The sequence below is a fragment of the Euleptes europaea genome, chromosome 13, assembly GCF_029931775.1.
Source record: "Euleptes europaea isolate rEulEur1 chromosome 13, rEulEur1.hap1, whole genome shotgun sequence".
Lineage (NCBI taxonomy): Eukaryota > Metazoa > Chordata > Lepidosauria > Squamata > Sphaerodactylidae > Euleptes > Euleptes europaea.
This window is the reverse complement of record NC_079324.1, coordinates 57,993,229-58,014,138: the sequence shown is the minus strand read 5'-3', so window position 1 is coordinate 58,014,138 and position 20,910 is coordinate 57,993,229. Positions and strand designations below refer to the sequence as shown.

The following is a 20,910-nucleotide window of genomic DNA, read 5'->3' as shown; positions in this document are numbered from 1 at the left end:
AAACGCCTATGTTCCTTTTACAGGCTCGGCATAATTTCTTGCCAATTAATCCCAGTTATTTTTGGAAGAATGTCAATGGCCTTGTGAAAACGGCTTCTGTGTTGTAGTCATGACAGGAAAGGCTGGGAATCAAAATCAGCCATTGAATTGTCTTCTGGAACTTCCAGGGTTTTTGGTTTTTTTCCTAAATCTTAAAAAAAAAATTAGCCACAAGAGGGCAACATCTTAAAAGCCATCCAGTGTTGCTTGTTTTCTGGGGTCTACCAAATTCCTAGATAAGATTAAGAAACAGCAGCCCAGAAACAAATCCAACCACGTGCTTGTTTTTCTGGCGTTCCAAGTGTAGTTAACCTGAGGAACCCATTGCAAATGGATGATCCAGGTGAATACATGAAGCTGCCTTATACTGAATCAGACCCTGGGTCCATCAAAGTCAGTATTGTCTACTCAGACTGGCAGCAGCTCTCCAGGGTCTCAGGCAGAGGTCTTTTGCATCACCTACTTGCCTAGTCCCTTGAACTGGAAATGCCGGGGATTGAACCTGGGACCTTCTGCATGCCAAAAGATGCTCTGCCACTGAGCCACGTCTCCTCCCCTAGTTTGTTTTTATATACCGACTTTCTCTACCACTTAACGGAGAATCAAACCGGCTTACAATCACCTTCCCTCCCCCTCCCCACAACAGACACCCTATGAGGTAGGTGGGGCTGAGAGAGTGTGACTAGCCCAAGGTACCCAGCTGGCTTCATGTGTAGGAGTGGGGAAACAAATCCGGTTCACCAGATTAGCCTCTGCCACTCATGTGGAGGAGTGGGGAAACCAACCCGGTTCACTAGATCAGAGTCCACCACTTCAAACCACTGATCTTAACCACTACACTAGGCTGGGTCTCAGGGCTCTGTATATATGCACATGCACGCGTTGCGGATATTTGGAGTGGAAGAGGATGATGTGTCCACAGCAACATGCTTAGTTTCGGAGGGCATTTTTCCAGCATCCCCCAAAACCTCAATCCCATAAAGGCAGCACCATCTCCCCCGAAAATGACAGATCTTTGCCCGGGGGTGGGGGAACAACTTGCAATCTAAAATTCAACTGTAGACGAAACAGCAGAAGAAAGGGAAAGAGAGAGGAACAGCTAACTAGAAATTGATAGGTGCAAACAGATTTATGTAGGTTTCCTTGAGCCAAAGGCTTCAGGGAAGGGTTTTAAGGAAGAGAGCGAGAAATACTACCACCTAGGCTTTAGAGAGAAGGTCTTTAAGAGGGGAGTGGACATGTTCATGGAGGAGAGGACTATTCATGGCTTCTAGTAAAAATGGATACTAGTCATGATGCATACCTATTCTCTCCAGGATCAGAAGGGCATGGCTAATATATTAGGTGCTGTGGAACACAGGCAGGATAATGCTGCTGCAGTCGTCTTGTTTGTGGGCTTCCTAGAGGCACCTGGCTGGCCACTGTGTGAACAGGCCGCTCGACTTGATGGGCCGTGGTCTGATCCAGCATGGCTTTTCCATATGTTCTTAAGGTCCTGGCATAAGGGGCAACCAGGGAGAATGGGATGAATTGTTTAAGAGGGCAGGAGTAATGAACACTCTTCTATTTACTTGTTTTTTCATGTGAACCAAACTGTGGAATAAAAAATCCAAGCTATTGGAAGCCTATTTTTTCAATGCTGGTTTTTTTTTTTGGTCTTAAAGATTCTCTCTCTTGGCTCCATAAACCTCCCATCAAAGTTCTGCTTTTTCCAAGAAACCCTAAGCCGCTTGAGTTGTGTGTGGCGAAGTTTGCAAAAGGGTTGCACAGTGGCAAACGCTGTCCTATAACTGAATTCCCCCCCACGTCTTCGTCTCTCGCACAGATGCAATTTGTCCTCGTCTATTAACTTGTCTTTTAAAAACTTCCGACCCCTCTGTTTTCATTAAAACGCCCGGCTGCCGTTAACGTCTCTTTGTGGCGCGGAGGTTGCGCTCTGGATATTTTTCTTTCTTCTCCCTTTTCTTATTTTAATCTTCATTTCCTTCCACTCTGATACACCGAAAGATTTGAAAGCGAACTGGTGTGGAAGAGAAAATTGGGAGCAGGTATAACGCAGTTTGTGCTTATGCGTGGCGCCTTCTGAGTTGGAACGGCTGGAGGCAATTCAGTTGTCATTTTGCATTTCCGTCACTCTTCCCACGAGCGGCCGTGTTTAGAAGTAAGTAACCACCAGAGCCCCTGCAATTTGGAAAAACCTCCTCCAATATTACTGCTTAACCAGATTGCTGCCCGGCGAGGGATTTTTTTTAAGGGGTCTGAATATCTTTTTGCCACAGCAGGGAGTTGATAAAGGAAGGAAATGTTTAGAATCATAGAGCTCGAAGGGGCCATCTAGTCCAACCCTCTGCTCAATGCAGGATCAGCCTAGAGCATCCCTGACAAGTGTTCGTCCAGCCACTGCTTAAAGACTGCCAGTGAGGGGGAGCTCACCACCTCCCTAGGCAGCTAATTCCACTGTCGAACAACTCTTACTGTAAATCCCCCCCCCCAATATCCAGCTGGTATCTTTCCGCCCATAATTTAAACCCATTATTGTGAGTCCTCTCATCTGCTGCCAACAGGAACAGCTCCCTGCCCTCCTCTAAGTGACAGCCCTTCAAATACTTAAACAGAGCAATCCTGTCCCCCCTCAACTTCCTCTGCTCCAGACTGAACACTCGCAAGTCCCTCAACCTTTCCTTACAGGGCTTGGTCTCCAGGTAAACTGAAACCAGATTGGGTAGATTGAAATCAGCCTTACAAAAATGTGGGAGAGGAACCCCTCTGATCGTCTTGTGGGGTTTTGTGAGCCCTTGGATAGGGGAAATTTATGGGCCCCTCTGTTGCGCCCCCCCACCTCATTACAGCTACCATCCCACTGTTCTTTAAAAGCTACCAGCACTGACAGGTTCTCAAAGGAGAATGGAGGAGAATCAGGTTTGATTCCCCACTCCTCCACATGAGCGGCGGAAGCTAATCTGGTGAACTAGGTTGGTTTCCCCACTCCTCCACATGAAGCCAGCTGGGTGACCTTGGGCTACTCACAGCTGTCTTAGAGCTCTCTCAGCCCCACCTATCTGACAGGGTGTCTGTTGTGGGGAGGGAAGGGAAGGTGATTGTAAGCCGAGCTGATTCTTCCCTAAGTGGTAGAGAAAGACGGCATATAAAAACCAACTCTTCTTCTTCTTCTTCCTTCCTGTCCTCCTCACAGGAAACAGGAGATAACCCCAGACTGCCAAGATCTTTGGGGCAATATCACATTTCCCAGTAGAAAGCTGGCACAGGGTTTTCTCTCCCGAACTGGTTCCTTCACAGTTGCTGGATGCTAGAACAACTCAATCTCCCATTTGCCTTTGCTGGGCTCTAGGCCATAGCACGTGCCCAGCCATGCCAACTTCTGATGCCAGCCCTATGCAGATCACAGGCTGCAAAGTTTCAAGTCCTGGGTTCAGTGCCTGCCATCTGCGCCTAAAAGGTTTCCCAGCTGACAAAGGACAGCCTGCGTGGTGTAGTGGTTAAGAGTGGCGGGCTCTAATCTGGAGAACTGGGTTCGATTCCGCACTCCTCCACAGGAAGCCTGCTGGGTGACCTTGGGTTAGTCACAGTTATCTCCGAACTCTCTCAGCCCCACCTACCTCACAAGGTGTCTGTTGTCGGGTGAGTGGGAAGGGAAGGCAACTGTAAGCCGGTTTGATTCTTCTTGAAAAAGATAGAAAAGGTTGGCGTATAAAAACCAACTCTCCTCCTCCTCCTCCTCCTCCTGTCAGATTTCACATACTCCCCCATGTAACACACTTGATAAATCCTTTTCCCTTTTGGCATATGTTTGGTCTCCTGTTTAACTCGGTGCTCAACGGTGACGAGCATTTGGGTCATTTTCTGAGAGGATGGAATTAATGCCTGAGAGCATTTCTATTTCCCAATACTGAGGCTGCTTCGCTGGTACAAGATAACAAATATTTTTCACCGCAGGTTGATCCAGTGTTTGCAGAGGAAGTGACGGAGAAAGTTCAAAGGTAGGCCGCTAATGTCACTGGCTTCTTAGAGACAGGCGTTTGTTTGCATTTTTAGGGCCGTTCTACATCTAATGTCTTGTATAAGTAAGTTGGCATTTCTACACGGAGAGCTCTGGTTCCCAAGCTCTATGCAACTGTGCTCAGGGGAGAGCCATTCCTTTACAGGTTTCCATGTTTACTTTTCATTTGATGGAAGCGATCCATTTTCTTTTACTGCTGAATGGACAGAGCTTTTCACAGCATCGGCGGAAGGAGCAGAGCTCCTGTTCAGGCAGAGCTCTGTTGAGCGAAGCCCCGATTTGTGCGGAGCTCTGTGGAGCCCATCAGCACCTACTGGGACGAGATCCTGTGTTGTGAGGATGATCTGCATGGGATCTGATTCTTCCCCTTCCTGCCATTTGGGAAAAGAATATCAAAGCCCAGCTGGGCACTTTCTGTAGGGTTGCCATGTCCCTCTTCCCCACCGGTGGGAGGTTTTGGGGGCGGAGCCTGAGAAGGGCGGGGTTTGCGGAGGGGAGGGACTTCAATGCCATAGAGTCCAATTGCCAAAGCAGCCATTTTATCCAGGGGAACTGATCTCTATCAGCTGGAGATCAGTTGTAATAGCAGGAGATCTCCAGCTACTACCTGGAGGTTGGCAACCCTAACCTTCTGCCCTATGTTGTCCTGGTGCGCTAGATCTGTGGGCTGTCATAGAATCATAGAGTTGGAAGGTACCACCAGGGTCATCTAGTCCAACCCCCTGCACAATGCAGGAAATTCACAACTGCCTCCCTCCCCCCCACGCCTCCAGGGACCCCTACTCCATGCCCAGAAGATGTCGCTTTACTGCTTTACTCGTGATGCTGGAAGTGCGAGGAGAGGATATGCAGATTGCCCCGGTTTCCTCTCCTAACATAACTGCATAACCAGGGGTTTGAGGCCACTCTGGTCTTGCAGGATGAGGGAGGCTTCATAGGAAGCCTCTGCCTTCCTGCTAGACCAGCGTGGCTTTGAACACCTGGTTTCCTGATCAATCCGAGAGCTTTGCCTTGTGTTTATAAAGGCGTCTGATATTTGCAAGTTTTTGGCCTCTTGGCAGTCAATTAGACTCTTTATCTCCGAATGCGTTTTCGTCGACATCTGATTGAGCGCTGGGCCTTGAACAGCCGCGGCTTGTTTACATTTTCTCCGGGTCTCTTGATCCTCAGGAGGTTTCGCGTGTTTGGAGCAATTGAGCGAGTGGCTGGACAGACTTCGTTTGCTTTTGTAATCGTTGCCTGCGCTCAAGATATTGTGGTAGGGGATTTGTCGCTGGGTGAAGGTAGCAAAATTAAGCCCGGCAAATCCTCCCCAAACCCTTGGCTTTTTTTGAACTGAACATGTTTCTAGACCTCATCATGTTGAGATGAGATACCAGCTGTGCAAGAGGGATTGAAGACTCAAAACAGCAACATCTGGCCCAAAGTGGCCTTCACAGTGTGAACATCTGGCCAGTGGTGCCCAGAAGGGAGTTACTACAGCTCTGTGCTGTAGTAATGACCAAGTATCTACCAACTATTGGTTAATTTCTCAGCAGTTTCAACCCTGGAATGACTTGGCTCCTTTGCCACTCTTGATACCCAACTAATGGTCACTTCACACACTATATTATGTGAAATTCTTCTTTAAGTACAAAAATATCTTACCAGATCAGGCCAAACTGTATCTAGCTTGGACCTTTGCTTGCTTTACTGCCCAGCTAGTTGCTTCCAGGAACCTCACAACCAGGGCTTTAAAAAGCAGATACAGTTCCCACTTGTTTGTCTCCACCGTCTGATGCTCAGAGGTAAACTGCTGCTGTATATGGAAGTTCCTTTTCGCTGTTCCGACGAATAGTGATTATCGGCTGTGCCCTCCACTTAGGGTCAAGTCAAGTCAAGTTTATTGTTACGGTCTATTTGACCAACCAGAAATTAGTATATCAGATTGTCCAACTTAATAAAACTGTAAAAACTATTACAAATTACAAAAATTGATTTAAAAAATCTGGTATTAATACGATATAAAATATTAGTGCATCACACGAAAGTGGCTTGCCAACTTAAAACTACTAGAAGTATAGAAGTATAAAAGAGTGCAACAATTTTTTCCTACCCTTTTTTTGCGTATTTTAATTGCGATGGCGCAGAATTTGGCAGTGGGGAGGGAAAGGTGAGGAATCTTCCCCTGTCAGAAGCTTCTTAGACAGGAACTCAGCCGACTTATCTGGGAAACCACTGATCAGGGGAGCAATAAATCTAATACGAGCCCCATGATAAAATGGACAGCTGAACAATACATGTTCGAGAGTTTCTATGTCACCTGTCCTACAAAGGCACAGTCTCCACTAAGGTTGTATATTAACTTAGGAGGTTTATTGGAACATTTTTCAGGACAGAGTCACAAGGCGGAGAAACGTAGAGACACCATGACTACTTAATTGCGTCTCTTTCAGAGAGAGAGATTTTAGAAACAGCGCTGATCGATTATGACCAAGCACTTCATGCGCCTGATGGAAATGTACTGTGGGTCATGAATGCTTCTGCCACCAAACCTTTCTGTCTTTAAGGTGCTCTGAAATCGAGTGTTTGAAAGCAAGTGGTTGGATTAACTAATATTTTGTTGGTAGGGCGGATGGAGTGCATTTGTTACCGGAAATACCTCAGGAAGATCTCCATGCCGTCGTGAAAAACTGTTTTGCCGTGGTGAACAGCTCCGTTTCGGAGGGGATGTCGGCTGCGATCTTAGAGGTAATCGCTTCCGCCACCTTTGCTTTGATTGAAATCTGTCACCCTTTTGTCAAAGCCAGGAACCAAGGTATATAGAGCACAAAAGCCACCTCACCGGAGGAGGAGAAGGTGGAATAAATTGCATCTCTTCAGTCTTCAGGGGGAGGGTCATGCTTCAGGGGTGCTCTCCCTTGCTAAAAATCTCCCTGCAGACAAAACCAGCACAGAAGGCGAAGATGGAGTCTGGAAGCTTTCTCCCTGTGGGGCTGGATTTCTGTTTGCAAGGAGCTTTAAAATAATGCAACACAATATTCCTCGCTGCAACCCACCTCCTAAAGCGGCGCGGCCTATTCCACCATCTCATTTTCCTGCACATGAATTTGCCCCCTGTGGAAGAACACTCCCCTACCTTCTTGTACAAGATGTGCCAGTCTTTTAAATTAGTGGTAGAGTGCCTGCTTTTTATGCACAAGTTTCTAGAATCAGTCCCCAAAAATCCCCAGTTAAATGATTGCAGGTGACAGGAGCTGGGAAAGACCCTTTTTGTCTGGGATTTCAGAGAGCAGCCGGCAGTCATGAGTATTTATTTACGTACTTCATTTATGCCCTACTTTTCTTTCCAATGGCGACCTGAAGCAGCTGACGTGGTTCTCCTCTCCTCCATTTTATCCTCACAACGACCCTGCAAAGTAGGTTGGACGAGTGTATGCATGGCCCAAGGTTGCTCAGGAAGTTTCCATGGCAGAGAGGGGATTTGAACCTGGGTCTCCCAGATCCTAGTCTGACAGTCTAAGCACTATACCACACTGGAGTGGGGCAACTCCACACCTATAGTGCCCCAACTCTCTTAACATCACACTGGGTTGGATCCCGTCGAAAAGATCCGTTCACACAAGTGGGGGCATATTCACCCATTTCCTCCACTTTTGCACCCCTCCAACTCCCCCCTCATGCTTCTGGGGGGTCTTTTGTCCCCCAGTTTTGAATCTCTCACCCTCCAGCTTCAGCAGATGACCGCGCATTCTAGTATTAAGAGAGAGGTTGAATGCTTTTAGAAATCAGAAGGTTTTTTTTTCCTCCTGGAAAATCAAAGTGGGTATTTCTGAGCACCCGAAAGTGAACAAAAACCTGCTCACTCTAGTGGTGTTTTGAAGAGGCTCAATTTTCTTTTGAAGAGGCTCAATTTTTTTCAGTTTGGGAACTTCCCCACTCTGTATTTGGAGTGCCACATTGAAATAAACCCCAGATGGAAGGAAAGACACATGCCACAAAGCCAGTTCTGAGCGTCTGCAGAAAGCATGGGCCTCGTTCTGAGTTGGCTTCAGGGGATCATGCAGCGTAAGCCAGTAGAAATTTAGCCCTGTGATGATGCCCAAAGACCCTGCTCTCACTCTGGCATTACATTTCGCTTAGAACAAAAAAAAGGGAGGGGGAGAAGTGCCAAGGCCAGGAATAGCTGCCCAGAAACCTTGATCATCCTTGACCTCATTTCAGGTGGCAGGGGGCGGGGGGGGGGGTGCTCAAAGGGAGATCTTTGTCAATGGGCTACTTCATATACGAATGGGCAATTCTGAAGAGAGAGAGAGAGAACGCGTTGGAGAGACTTGTAGAATGAAACTTCAGTGCCGTATGGAAAATAATTAAGATCCTGTTGGAACACGCGGGCTCGTAATTGCTTGTGACACCACAGATTTCGAGTCAATCACAGTCGGCACAGCGTTTCTACAGGTGCAAGGATTGCTTTCTTTCGTCTTTGTCAAGGCGCCAGCGTCAAGTTTGCAGCGTTCGTTGCTGGGTTGTCTTTGTCGGCGACGCTGGAGAGGGTCAGATCACTCGACTCCACACATCCCTTCTCAGCGACTGAGCCTTAGCAGGCCAAGACACCGTTCCAGCAGGTGTATTAGGTTTTTACTTCCCGGAACCAGGTTTCTCCTCCACGTTTACAGCCAGACTAAGTCAGTGTCCCCCCAAAAGGATAACAGTTGGTATCAGCGCAAGCCATGTTTCAAGATGACCCCCAGTAGCCCTGGGAGGTCAACTAGAGATCCCGATAGATATGTATTCGAATCTTCCAAGTGTGTTTAAAAATAAATTGCAGCCCTTTACTGCCATGATTCAAATCTGGGAGATTCATGGAGGAAGCTTGATTGCTCTGCTACCTCCCCACACCTGGTTTTTGTCTCTCAAAACCAGTTTGTCATCACCTCCAAAACAGAAAAAGACCTCTCTTTCGCCTGTCTTTTTATAAAGGTCTCTTCCCTCCCTGCACAGTCCTGATCTGAATACTCTGGATTTTACTTCTTAAAATCCAGAGAGGAGCTGTGATTGGGTTTCCCAGCATCTTGTCCTGTTTGAACCCAAGAGGAAAGGGAAACATCAACTCTTGCGACTGGAAAGTCACTTTCGCACCTATGTCATTACCGGAGTCTGAAACGCAGTTCTCCCGCAACAAGCCAAGCCAGGCTCATCTCTCCTTGTTTTCGGAGAATTTTTTCATCGGGAAGAAAAATTCCTCTTCTGCTTTCATGAGCAACATCCCTCAATTTACTTGTACAGATCTACATCCGCTCCGTGTAGGGCCATGATCCCAGAAGGTTTTGTGTGCCATTACAAACAATGAACAGTACGATATTAATTGCAGCAACAAACCCTCAATTGAAACCCAAGTTTGGCACCAATTGGCTATCCTTTCTACATTTAGATTTGACGACTGACCAGGTTTTGGTCGGACTACAATTCATTATGGTGGCTGGCTTAGGTTTGCCAACCTCCAGGTACTAGCTGGAGATCTCCTACTATTACAACTGATCTCCAGCCGATAGAGATCAGTTCCCCTGGAGAAAATGGCCAATTTGGCAATTGGACTCTATGGCATTGAAGTCCCTCCCCTCCCCAAACCCTGCCTTCCTCGGAGTCCAAAAGCCTCCCATCAGTGGCAAAGAGATCTGGCAACTCTAGGCTGGATGTCTCTTCCTGGATTAGTTTCCTGCTTCTTGCCCTCCGCTCCTTGGAGAAAGGGAAACCGTTCACTCTGTCTTAAGGGGAGAAACACGTAGGCTGTCAGCGTGAAGTGCCACCCAAGTGGGTAGACAGCTAGCTCTATGGAATACCAAGTCTCTCTCACTTCTGCTTATGTCGTTTAGCAAGAAGGACCTTTGGTACCCTTTGGCGGAACCTGTTCTGCATTGCCTGAATTTTCTGCAAGACTCTATAAAGAAGAGCATTACGGCAATGAATATTTATCGTATACCCCAGGAAGAGCTACAAGATTTGCGTGGGGTTTTTTTTGGGCCAGGTGGCTTAGTAAAGGAAGACATGGCCTGTTCTTCTACCTTAGGTGCGTGCCAATTCGCATTCCGGCTAAGGGAGAGAGAGTTGGGGAAACGGAGCGTAAGTGCTGAGCACAGATGCGCCCGGTTAAAATCTCACCTCAGCCAGGAGTTCATTTATTGGTTTCAGCACACAGCTGTTCCAGTGGTTCAGAACCTTTCATTCGCTCCTGCCTGCCAAGAAATTAGTAAAAAAAATATAGAAACGACACTGTAGACAAGGCAAATATTTATATAGGTATATTTAGAATTTATATGTAAACTATCTTAGACATTTCATCTGACCCTTGCCCTTGATCGTGGTCTGCTGATTCTTTCATATTAGGCTCAGCTTCTGATTACTGTGTGATACTCTTTAAGGGCCTGGGGGAGAAATCTAGGATCTGGAAAATTTATTTTCAGTGTGGGATGAAGAAGAAGAAGAGGAGGAGAAGGAGTTGGTTTTTATATGCCGACTTTCTCTACCACTTAAGGAAGAATCAAACTGGCATACAATCACCTTACCTTCCCCCCCCCCCCACAACAGACACCCGGTGAGGTAGGTGGGGCTGAGAGAGTTCGGAGAGAACTGTGACTAGCCTAAGGTCACCCAGCTGGCTTCGTGTGGAGGAGTGGGAAAACCAACCCTGTTCACCATATTAGAGTCCGCTGCTCATGTGGAGTAGTGGGGAATAAAACCCGGTACTCCAGATTAGAGTTCACTGCTCCAAACCACTGCTCCAATCCACTACACCACGCAGGCTCTCTCATGGCACAAGAGAAGGATGTGGACCTCTTCTGGGCTGGTCTTCAGTATCATAGACTTTCAGGAGAATTAATGGTGTGTGCAACAGACAGTGAGGGTCATTGATGGCAGTGAGAAGTCATGAGCTACGACTGCAGTGGTCTTATGCCACAAATTAACTGCATGGTTTTTAAGGTGCCATGGGACTCTTTCTTGGTGTGCCAGGTGACATCTTCAAAACTGATGAATTGATTGTTGCACAGACTTTTGTGAGCCATGGCCTAGCATGATGAGAAGGGCTGTAGCTCAGTGGTAGAGCATCTGCTTTGCATGCAGAAGGTCCCAGGTTCAATCCCCACCATCTCCAGTTAAAGAAACCAGGCAAGTAGGTGATGTCAAAGACCTCTGCCCGAGACTCTGGAGAGCCTTGGAGAGGGGCTGTGGTTCAGTGGTAGAGCATCTGCTTGGCATGCAGAAGGTCCCAGGTTCAAGCCCCAGAATCTCCAGTTAAAGGGACTAGGCCAGTAGGCAATGGGAAAGACCTCTGCCTGAGATCCTGGAGAGCTGCTGCCGGTCTGAGTAGACAATCTGACTTTGATGGACGCAGGGTCTGATTCAGTAGAAGGCAGCTTCATGTGTTAATGTGTGTAGGAAAGTGTCATTATGCCAAAAATTATCAGTGCTGCACCCAGGTAAAACTATCTCATAGGACATTTTGCAGATGCTTCTTTTAATATATATATATTTATTTTAAATTTTTCTACAGGGAAATATTTCCTTTCCTCCACGCAGGGGTTTTGTAATATGAAGTGGCTCGGAAGCATCCCATGTTTACGGGGCGGCGGCGGGGGGGGGGTGTCCCCCTCTCCGCTGCTTTCAAAAGCTTTGTTTTGTCCAAATTTCCTGTGGATAAAATCTATCGGCCTTGACAATAAAGCGGGACCATCTGCCTGGACCAGAAAGAAAAGAGAGCTCTTGAAAGATGGTGTTATTTTAATTAGAGGAAAACCCCTACCTGAGATGGTCGACAGGAGGAAGAGCCATCTGTCAAAAGCCTGTTCTATTAAGCAGGGCCGAGCTGGCTCGGAAAAGCTGTCCTCAACCCGTGGGCCCGCTGGGCCTGAGAAACGTTGCTTGAGCCTGTCGGATAAACAAAACAAAATATTGGATCTTTTCAAGCATGTTTTGTCCTGTTGCTGCTTCCCTCTCTTTTCTGTTGTTCAGGATTTGAACTCTGGCCGTGTTCATTGTGTTGTGGACAGGACGTGCAGGCTCTCTCGCTTGTCCTCGGAGCTGGCAGCGCCCCCCCCTCCGGCAAATGCCTTGCCCGCTTTCCTGAAATGTGGGGCAGATGCCACACTGGGGAATGGTGCTCAGGAGAGCCGCTGGGGGCTCCTGAGCCCCTAAATTAGTATCAACGATTTTGAGAATGTGGTACAGTCCTACCAGAGTTGTAGATTCTTGAATGTGAGATGAAAGAAGCCAGCGTGGTATAGGGGTTAAGAGGGGTGGTTTGGAGTGGTGGACTCTGATCTGGAGAACCCGGTTTGATTCCCCACTCCTCCACATGAGCAGTGGAGTCTAATCTGGTGAACCTCCCTCACAGGGTGTCTGTTGTGTGGAGGGGAAGGGAAGGTGATTGTAAGCCAGTTTGATTATACCTTAAGTGATAGAGAAAGTTGGCATATAAAAACCAACTCTTCTTCTTCCTTCTTCCTTCTTCCTCAAGAGCCTATCATAACTGAAGCTCTGAAAAAACCATTCTGCCCAGGAGAGGATTATTTTAACCCTACTCTTTAGAAATGCTTCATCTCTGCTGCTCCTAGGAAAACAAGACAACAATCAACCCATATCCTCCTTAACTGGCTTTCAGTTGTGTTTTGCATTTGAGATGGGCAATTACGGAACCGGAGAAAAATGTTTACGTTCCCCAAACCACCAAATTATACATAGTTTTATCAAAAGGAATGCTGCTTCTTTCTTTTCTCCCCCCCTCCCCCAACTGCCCAAGAATAGACTGAGCCTCTTAAATTAAATCCAAACCCACTTTGGGCAGTAATTATTTACAGCATAATCCATTTGCGTAAGGCCAGTTGGGGCAAAGCCAAGCCCCTTGTCTTGTGCGTTGAGCCATCTGTTAACGTCAGTCAAGAGTGTAATTCATCTTCCCGAGGTTTGAGATGAGGCCGTCCGCACTTGTAATAGAGAATTTCCTTTCTCTTTTTAAGATGCCACAGCGGAAAGAAAACAGGGAAGGGAGACTTAGAACATAGGAGCAGCGCTGTTGGATCAGACCAGCGGTCCACCTAAGCCAAAATCCAGTTTCACACAATGACCAACCAGACGGTGTGGAAGCCCTTCCAGCAGGGCCTGAAATACAAATGTTCCCCCTGTTCTTGCCAGCAATTGGTATTCATAGCAAAGTGTAGGAGGGTTATACTCAGGAAGACTACGCACAACTGCCCATTGCCTAAGAACATAAGAAGAGGCCTTCTGGATCAGAGCGGTGGTCCATCTAGTCCAGCATCCTGTCTCACACAGTGGCCAACCAGTTCCTCTGGAGGGCCAACAGGAGGGCACAGAGGCTGAGGCCTTCATAAGAAGAGTCCCACTGGATCAGACCAGTGGTCCATCTAGTCCAACATTCTTTCTCATGCAGTGGTCAACCAGTTTCTCTGGAGGTCCAACAACAGAGCATATAGGCCGAGGCCTCCATAAGAAGAGCCCTGCTGGATCAGACCAGTGATCAATCTAGTCCAACATCCTGTCTCACACAGTGGCCGACCAGTTCCTCTGGAGGTCCAACAACAGGGCACAGAGGCCGAGGCCTTCATAAGCATATAAGAAGGCCTGCTGGATCAGACCAGTGGTCCATCTAGTCCAACATCCTCTCTCACGCAGTGGTCAAACCAGTTTCTCTGGGGGTCCAACAACAGAGCATATAAGCTGAGGCCTCCATAAGAAGAGCCCTGCTGGATCAGACCAGTGATCCATCTAGTCCAACATCCTGTCTCACACAGTGGCCGACCAGTTCCTCTGGATGTCCAACAACAGGGCACAGAGTCCGAGGCCTTCATAAGCATATAAGAAGGGCTGCTGGATCAGACCAGTGGTCCATCTTGTCCAACATCCTCTCTCACGCAGTGGTCAAACCAGTTTCTCTGGGGGTCCAACAACAGAGCATAGAGGGTGAGGCCTTCATAAGAATATAAGAAGATGCCTGCTGGATCAGACTAGTAGTCCATCTAGTCCAACATCCTGTCTTCCACAGTGGTCAACCAGTTCCTCTGGAGGTCCAACTCAGAGCATAGCGGCTGAGGCCTTCATAAGAAGAGCCCTGCTGGATCAGATCAGTGGTCCATCTAGTCCAGCATCCTGTCTCACATAGTGGCCAACCAGTTCTTTTGGAGGTCCTACAACAGGGCACAGAGGCTGAGGACTTCCTAAGAACATAAGAAAAGCTCTGCTGGATCAGACCAGTGGTCCACCTAACAATATGTGTGTTTTTTTAAAGCCTGCTTCCCAATTACTCGAGGGCACCTTTTTAGCTGATGAAAAGTTTTCTAATTGACTAACGGCAGTGAGGAATTGATCTGACGGTGCAACCCTAGCCATTCACGTGCGCACGTGAGCCCCAAGAACCTTACCAATTACTCCCCCCCTTTCCTGCTTTGCTTCCAAGCCGACTGCACCGCGGGGAGCTCATTTCCCCCATCGGAAGCCCTAATGACATTAATTAAAAGTGCATTCTCTCTTAAGTGCCAGTGAATCAGTATAGATTGTACAACCTGAAGAGTGGTTTTCTTTCTGTTGTCTGACACCGCGATAATTGTACAAGATGAGCCATTAAGCGCTCAAAAGGCGGCGTGTTTTCAGGTTTTCTGAAGCCAGCAACGGTAATTAAAATTTCAGGCTGGCATTTCTCTTGACAAGCATTCAAGCGGATTTCTAGGCTTCCCTTGGGATGATGCAGAGAGTTACTGAAAAGCTGGCCACCTTTGCGCCCGTTTAAAATATTTATTATTTTATATAGTTGGAAAACGTCTCTCCCGCTTTCTGCTTAAAACTTCCACAGGTAGGGTCGCCAACCTCCAGGTAGTAGCTGGTGTGATGCCCATCTTGAATCTTTCAAATCTGAAAAGCCAGTGTGGTGTAGTGGTTAGCGTGTCAGAGCAGGGTCTGGAAGACCCAGGTTTGAATCCCCACTTCTACCCTGGAATCTTGCTGGGTGTCCTTGGGCCAGTCACACACGCTCAGCCTCACCTACCTCGCAGGGCTGTTGTGAGGATAAAATGGAAGAGAGGAGAAGGACGTGAGCTGCTTTGGGTCCCCAATACTACTACTACTATTACTACCACTACTACTACTACTAATAGTAATAATAAATTATTTATATCCCGCCCTCCTCCGGCAGAACAGGGCTCATTAGGAAGAAAGGTGTGTGTGTGTGTGTTAAGTGCTGTCAAGTCGCTTCCGACTCATGGCAACTCTATGAATGAAAGTCCTCCAAAATGTCCTATCTTTGACAGCCTTGCTCAGATCGTGCAAATTGAAGGCTGTGGCTTCCTTTATTGAGTCAATCCATCTCTTTCCCTGCTGCCCTCAACTTTTCCTAGCATGACTGTCTTTTCCAGTGACTTGTCGTCTCATGACGTGACCAAAATACGATAGCCTCAGTTTAGTCATTTTAGTTTCTAGGGTCAGTTCAGGCTTGATTTAATCTATAACCCACTGATTTGTTTTTTTGGCAGTCCACGGTATCCGTAACACTCTCCTCCAACACCACATTTCAAAGGAATCTATTTTCTTCCTATCAGCTTTCTTCACTGTCCAGCTTTCACACCCATACATAGTAATAGGGAATACAATGGCATGAATTAATCTAGTCTTGGTGGCCAGTGACACATCCTTACACTTCAAAATATTTTCTAGCTCCTTCATGGCTGCCCTTCCCAGTCTCAATCTCCTTCTGATTTCTTAGAAAGGTGGGATATAAATAAAATAAATAATAATAGTAATAGTAATAAATGTAAGTTTCTCTGTAAAAGCCTGCAACAAGAATTAGTCCTTATGCATAATGGATGATAATAACAACAACAACAACACTAATAACAACAACAACAATAAACTTATTTATACCCCTCCCTCCCCTGGCCAGTTTGGGCTCAGGGTGGCTAATAGCACAATTTAAGTATACAATTAAATATACAACAAAACAAATTACAAAGGTTAAAACATTCTAACATGCTGAATGTAAAATGTCTCAAATTCTCTCTTTGGCACCAAAATTATTCCCTGTAGGGAGAGATGTTCCTATGGTGGCTGTTGTCTGTTTGAAGACCTCAGTAGGGATAGTGATGGGAAATACAAATAAAGTAATAAAGTAGAATAAATGCAGCTGATCAGGCAGTTACTTTCTGACGTTCAAGAAAATTAACTGATGTCCGTACAAGGCTATAGTATGATAAGTCATGTCAGGAACAGCCAATTAAAGTGTCTAGAAAGTGGTTCCAGTAGAACTGTTAGAAATTGTAGAAAATTAGAAAACATAGAATCATAGAGTTGGAAGAAACACCAGGGTCATCTAGTCCTAACCCCCTGCACAATGCAGGAATTTCACAACTACCTCCCCCCGCATACCCCCAGTGACCCCTATTCCATGCCCAGAAGATGGCCAAGATGCCCTCCCTCTCATGATCTGCCTACGGTCATAGAATCAGCATTGATGACAGATGGCCATCCTCTGCTTAAAAACCTCCAGGGAAGGAGCACTTACCACCTCCTGAGAAAGCCTGTTCCCCTGAGGAACTGCTCTTAACTGTTAGAAATTTCTTCCTGATGTCTAGATGGAGACTCTTTTGATTTAATTTTAACCTGTTGGTTCTGGTCCGACCTTCTGGGGCAACAGAAAACAACTCGGCACCCTCCTCTATGTGACAGTCCTTCAAGTACTTGAAGATGGTTATCACATCCCCTCTCAGTCTTCTCTTCAGGCTAAACATACCCAGCTCTTTCAACCTTTCCTCATGGGACTTGGTCTCCAGTCCCCTCACCAGCTTTGTTGCCCTCCTCTGGACACATTCCAGCTTGTCTACATCTTTCTTAAATTGTGGTGCCCAAAACTATAGCAGGTAAGGACTTTGTGCCTTCCCTCCTGACGTCATGACACAATGCATCTCACCATGGGTGTGGAAACATCTGTTCAGAGGGCAACCAGTAGTAAATGTTTACAGAGGAGAAACACAACTATGGTTTCCCCTTTCAGGGGCAGCCCCTTTGGTTCTTGGACATTTAGGTCCTCCCAGAGATGTTTTGCGCATTGAATGAATGTCTGGAAATTCCAGCTCTTCCTTTGTGGAGCTGCTGCCCCCTCTGTTGCAAAGTCACAATCCCAATTAACACAGTTTTTCTCCTCCTTTGTACAATCTTTCAGGCAATGAATCTAGATGTTCCAGTCCTGGCAAGAAATATCCCCGGGAATGCTGCAATAATCACACATAAAACTACAGGATTATTATATTCAAGCCCTCAGGTAACAAAGTAAAATGAACCGGGCATAGTCCAACCAGTGTCAAAATACCGCAGTTCATTGATTTCAGTGATATTAGTCTAATATATTCTCATTATAATTATTATTGTTGTTGTTGTTTGATACAGCACAGCAGCAGTTTGGCTTCTGCATGACAGGTTTCCCCATAGTTACTATGCCCTGGTCTTTCATACAGGTATATTTAAATTAAGTCCCTTTCATTGCAGAGATATACCTTCCCCTTATATCGCCGCAATGAAAAGGGCTACAGATTTTTTTTTTTTAAATGAAGGACGAGAATTCTGAGAACCTGTAGCACATTTTGCTATAACATTATATCGACATTTCTAATTTTTTAAGCCCCCTTCTGGGGAGGAAATGGCCACTGTAGAGAACAGGACCAGGAAAATCAGATGTTTCCTGCCCACACAGCAGTCTTCCAGGGTTTGCTGCAATCTTTCCCAGAATGTCGGAGCAAAGGTGCAGTGGAAAGCAAAACTGGAGGCAGAGCAAAGCCAGCCTGTAGGCAGGGGTCTGTAGAAAGGCCTCACCTGGATCTACCACCCAGCAGAACAGGCTTTCTCGGGAGGTGGTGGGCTCTTCTTCTTAAGCAGAGGCCATCTGACAGTAATGGCTGTCTGACAGCAATGCTGATTCTGTGAATTTAGGCTGATTATGAGAGGGAGGGCAGGAAGGGTTGCACCAGTGTTTGGCTCTCATGGCCCTTTCTTAGAAGAAGAAGAAGAAGAAAACGAAGAAGAGTTGCTTTTTATATGCCGATTTTCTCTACCTCTTAAGGAAGTCTCAAATCGACTTACAATCACCTTCCCTTCCCCTCCCCACAACAGACACCCTGTGAGGTAGGTGGGGCTGAGAGAGCTGTGACTAGCCCAAGGACACCCAGTTGGCTTCATGTGGAGGAGTGGGGAAACAAATCCAGATTAGCCTCCGCCACTCATGTGGAGGAGTGGGGAATCAAACCTGGTTCCCCAGATCAGAGCCCACTGCTCCCAACCACCGCTCTTAACCACTACACCACACTGGGTCCCACACCACACTGGCTCTTACATGCCCAAGATAATGCCAATCGCCACTTGAGGGTCAGGAAGCAATTTCCCTCCAGGCCAGATTGGCCAGGGATCCTGGAAGGCTTTTTGCCATCTCCTGGGCATGGAGTAGGGGTCACTGGGTATGCATGTGTGTGTGTGGGGGGGGGGGAGTTGTGAATTTCCTGCATTGTGCAGGGGGTTGGACTAGATGACCCTGGTGGTCCCTTCCAACTCTATGATTCTAAGTGACTCTAGAGTGAGGTAGCCATTTCGCCAGAGCAGTTTACAGCAAACTATGAACACGCAGAAGTATTAAAAAAAAAAAGATGAGCCTTTGCTGCTGATGCTCATAAATAGAGAGACATTTGGGATTCCGACGCAAGTTGACCATCTCTAGAGATGAGGCGAAAAAATATATCCCCCCCCCCTTGCAGGCCAACAAGTCATTACAAACTCCGCTCAATATGGTGTCTCGGTTATTGCTAGGCAAAGTTGCCAAAATCAAGGCCCATTTGCCTGAGACCCCCCGCCTAAGGTCAGCTCTAGGAACTTTGTCTCTATGACCCCCCACACGGGAGCCAGAATCCCGTTGTTATTTTAAAGGAAGGTTTCTTATCTTGGAAACCCAATTGCATTTGTCATCAGAGGGTTCATTTGTGAAGGCTACGGGGGACCATGAACCCTCCGGGGGAAAAATGTCAGGCGTGATCAATTAAAAAAAGAGCGGGGCGAGGGGGGAACGGAAAAGGTCTTCCCGAGACGAATGAAAATAGAGAATCCACCTCCCCATGTCTCTACTTAATAGTATGCATTAATCATAAGGCAAACTACCCAAAAAAAGTTTAGAAGAAAATGCATTTTCCACTTTGCAATTTTATTTAATCTGGGTTTGTTTGTTTGAGGGGGAGGAGGAAAAAAAATTAGTATTACCGTCATCTTGGTGGAGACTGAAATCTAATTTATGGAATCAACAGGATTAATCCACTCGCCTCCTCCTTTTCAAAGCCCTCATTAAGACTGCTAGTTAATTAGGAGGCGGCGAAGAATTTTCAAGAAAATGGGGCACGTGCAAAAGGAGCGTGCCGAAGGCCACAAGTCGAGGAGAGGTTTTGGGTTGGGTTTTTTGGCACCGTTTGCACATGCGCGTGGAGGGGCGGTGTGGGACGAGCATTCGGAGTGTTGATCCCTATCGTGTAAATACCATATTACAGCAGGGCTACTGATTGCTAAGAGTGTGGCTTGCCCTTCCTTCCCCAAGGTGCAGTGTGGCTTGCCCCTCCTTCCCCAAAGAGATCCAGCATGTGTAGTGTAGTGATTAAGAGCAGTGGTTTGGAGCGGTGGACTCTGACATGGAGAACCGGGTTTGATTCCCCTCTCCTCCACATGAGTGGCGGAGGCTAATCTGGTGAACTGGATTTGTTTCCCCACTCCCACATATGAAGCCTGCTGGGTGACCTTGAGCCAGTCACAGCTCTCTCAGCCTCACCTACCTCACAGGGTGTCTGTTGTGGGGAGGGGAAGGTAAGGTGATTGTAAGCCGGTTTGATTCTCCCTTAAGTGGTAGAGAAAGTCTACATGTAAAAACCAACTCCTCCTCCTCCTCCTCCTCCTCCTCCTCCTCCTCCTCCTCCTCCTCCTTCTTCTTCTTCTTCTTCTTCTTCTTCTTCTTCTTCTTCTTCTTCTTCTTCTTCTTCTTCTTCTTCTTCTTCTTCTTCTTCTTCTTCCACCTTTCTGAGCCTGTGGGCACCTTTGGAGCTTTGACATACCAAGGTTTGACATACATGGCTGCCACAGCTTATCTTCAGCCACACCGCGAAGATCTTTGTGCTGTGGTGGCAGCTGCTGCTAAAACAGTGTTCTGAAAAAAATCAGCCCAGCTATTCAGATTTCTAACGGCCATTCATCGTATGGCCCCCTCAACATAGCCTTTTGGAAGGTCAAGGGGGAACCCACTCCTCCCTTTTTGTCACCAGCAGGAAAAGTGCCTGGATCCAACCCGTCGTTTTTATTTATTTCTTTTTTGCGCTGCCTCGAGAAGATCTCCAAAGAAGCCAGGTGTCGATGCTTTAAATAAACAAGTGGCATTTTTTTTTCAAAAGTCACTTTCTCTTTTTAGGAGTTCATTCAACTGTCCAAAAGTCTGATCCGGGACCCATCTCTGCAAAGAGAGATTGTGTCCAGGGCAAAGGCATATGTCTCCCAGCACCATTCGTGGGAACGCGAAAGGAAAGTGTATCAGAACCTCATGTTGGAGCTTCATTGAACCTCATGGAATCCAAGATGGTCCTTGCATGGATGGATCAAGCCAATGAACCAGAAACTGGGTTCTTTTGGTCACTATTGCTTGATACTGTTTTGTTTTCTTAGTGTGTCATTCATTCGAGGTATCTTTCTCTTTGTGAAGCTGAAATGCACTAAGCTACGGTCCAGAATGATTTCTTACAGAGGGAAACCTCAGCTGCTAGTGATACTCACTTACATCCTCCTAAACACACACACGAGTGTGTGTGTCC

General features: G+C 46.8%; 1 protein-coding gene across 1 annotated transcript in view; it reads left to right on the top strand.

Annotated features, from left to right (window-relative positions):
- GLT1D1 (glycosyltransferase 1 domain containing 1) overlaps window positions 1–20,660 on the top strand; it is a 60,480-nt gene extending 39,820 nt beyond the window's left edge. Inside the window, exons 9-12 of the mRNA XM_056859317.1 lie at window positions 3,994–4,037; window positions 6,667–6,787; window positions 17,253–17,351; window positions 20,514–20,660. Of these exons, the coding sequence (XP_056715295.1) occupies window positions 3,994–4,037; window positions 6,667–6,787; window positions 17,253–17,351; window positions 20,514–20,660 (411 nt within the window). The remainder of the gene's footprint in view (window positions 1–3,993; window positions 4,038–6,666; window positions 6,788–17,252; window positions 17,352–20,513) is intronic.
- The last annotated feature ends 250 nt before the right edge of the window (window positions 20,661–20,910 follow it).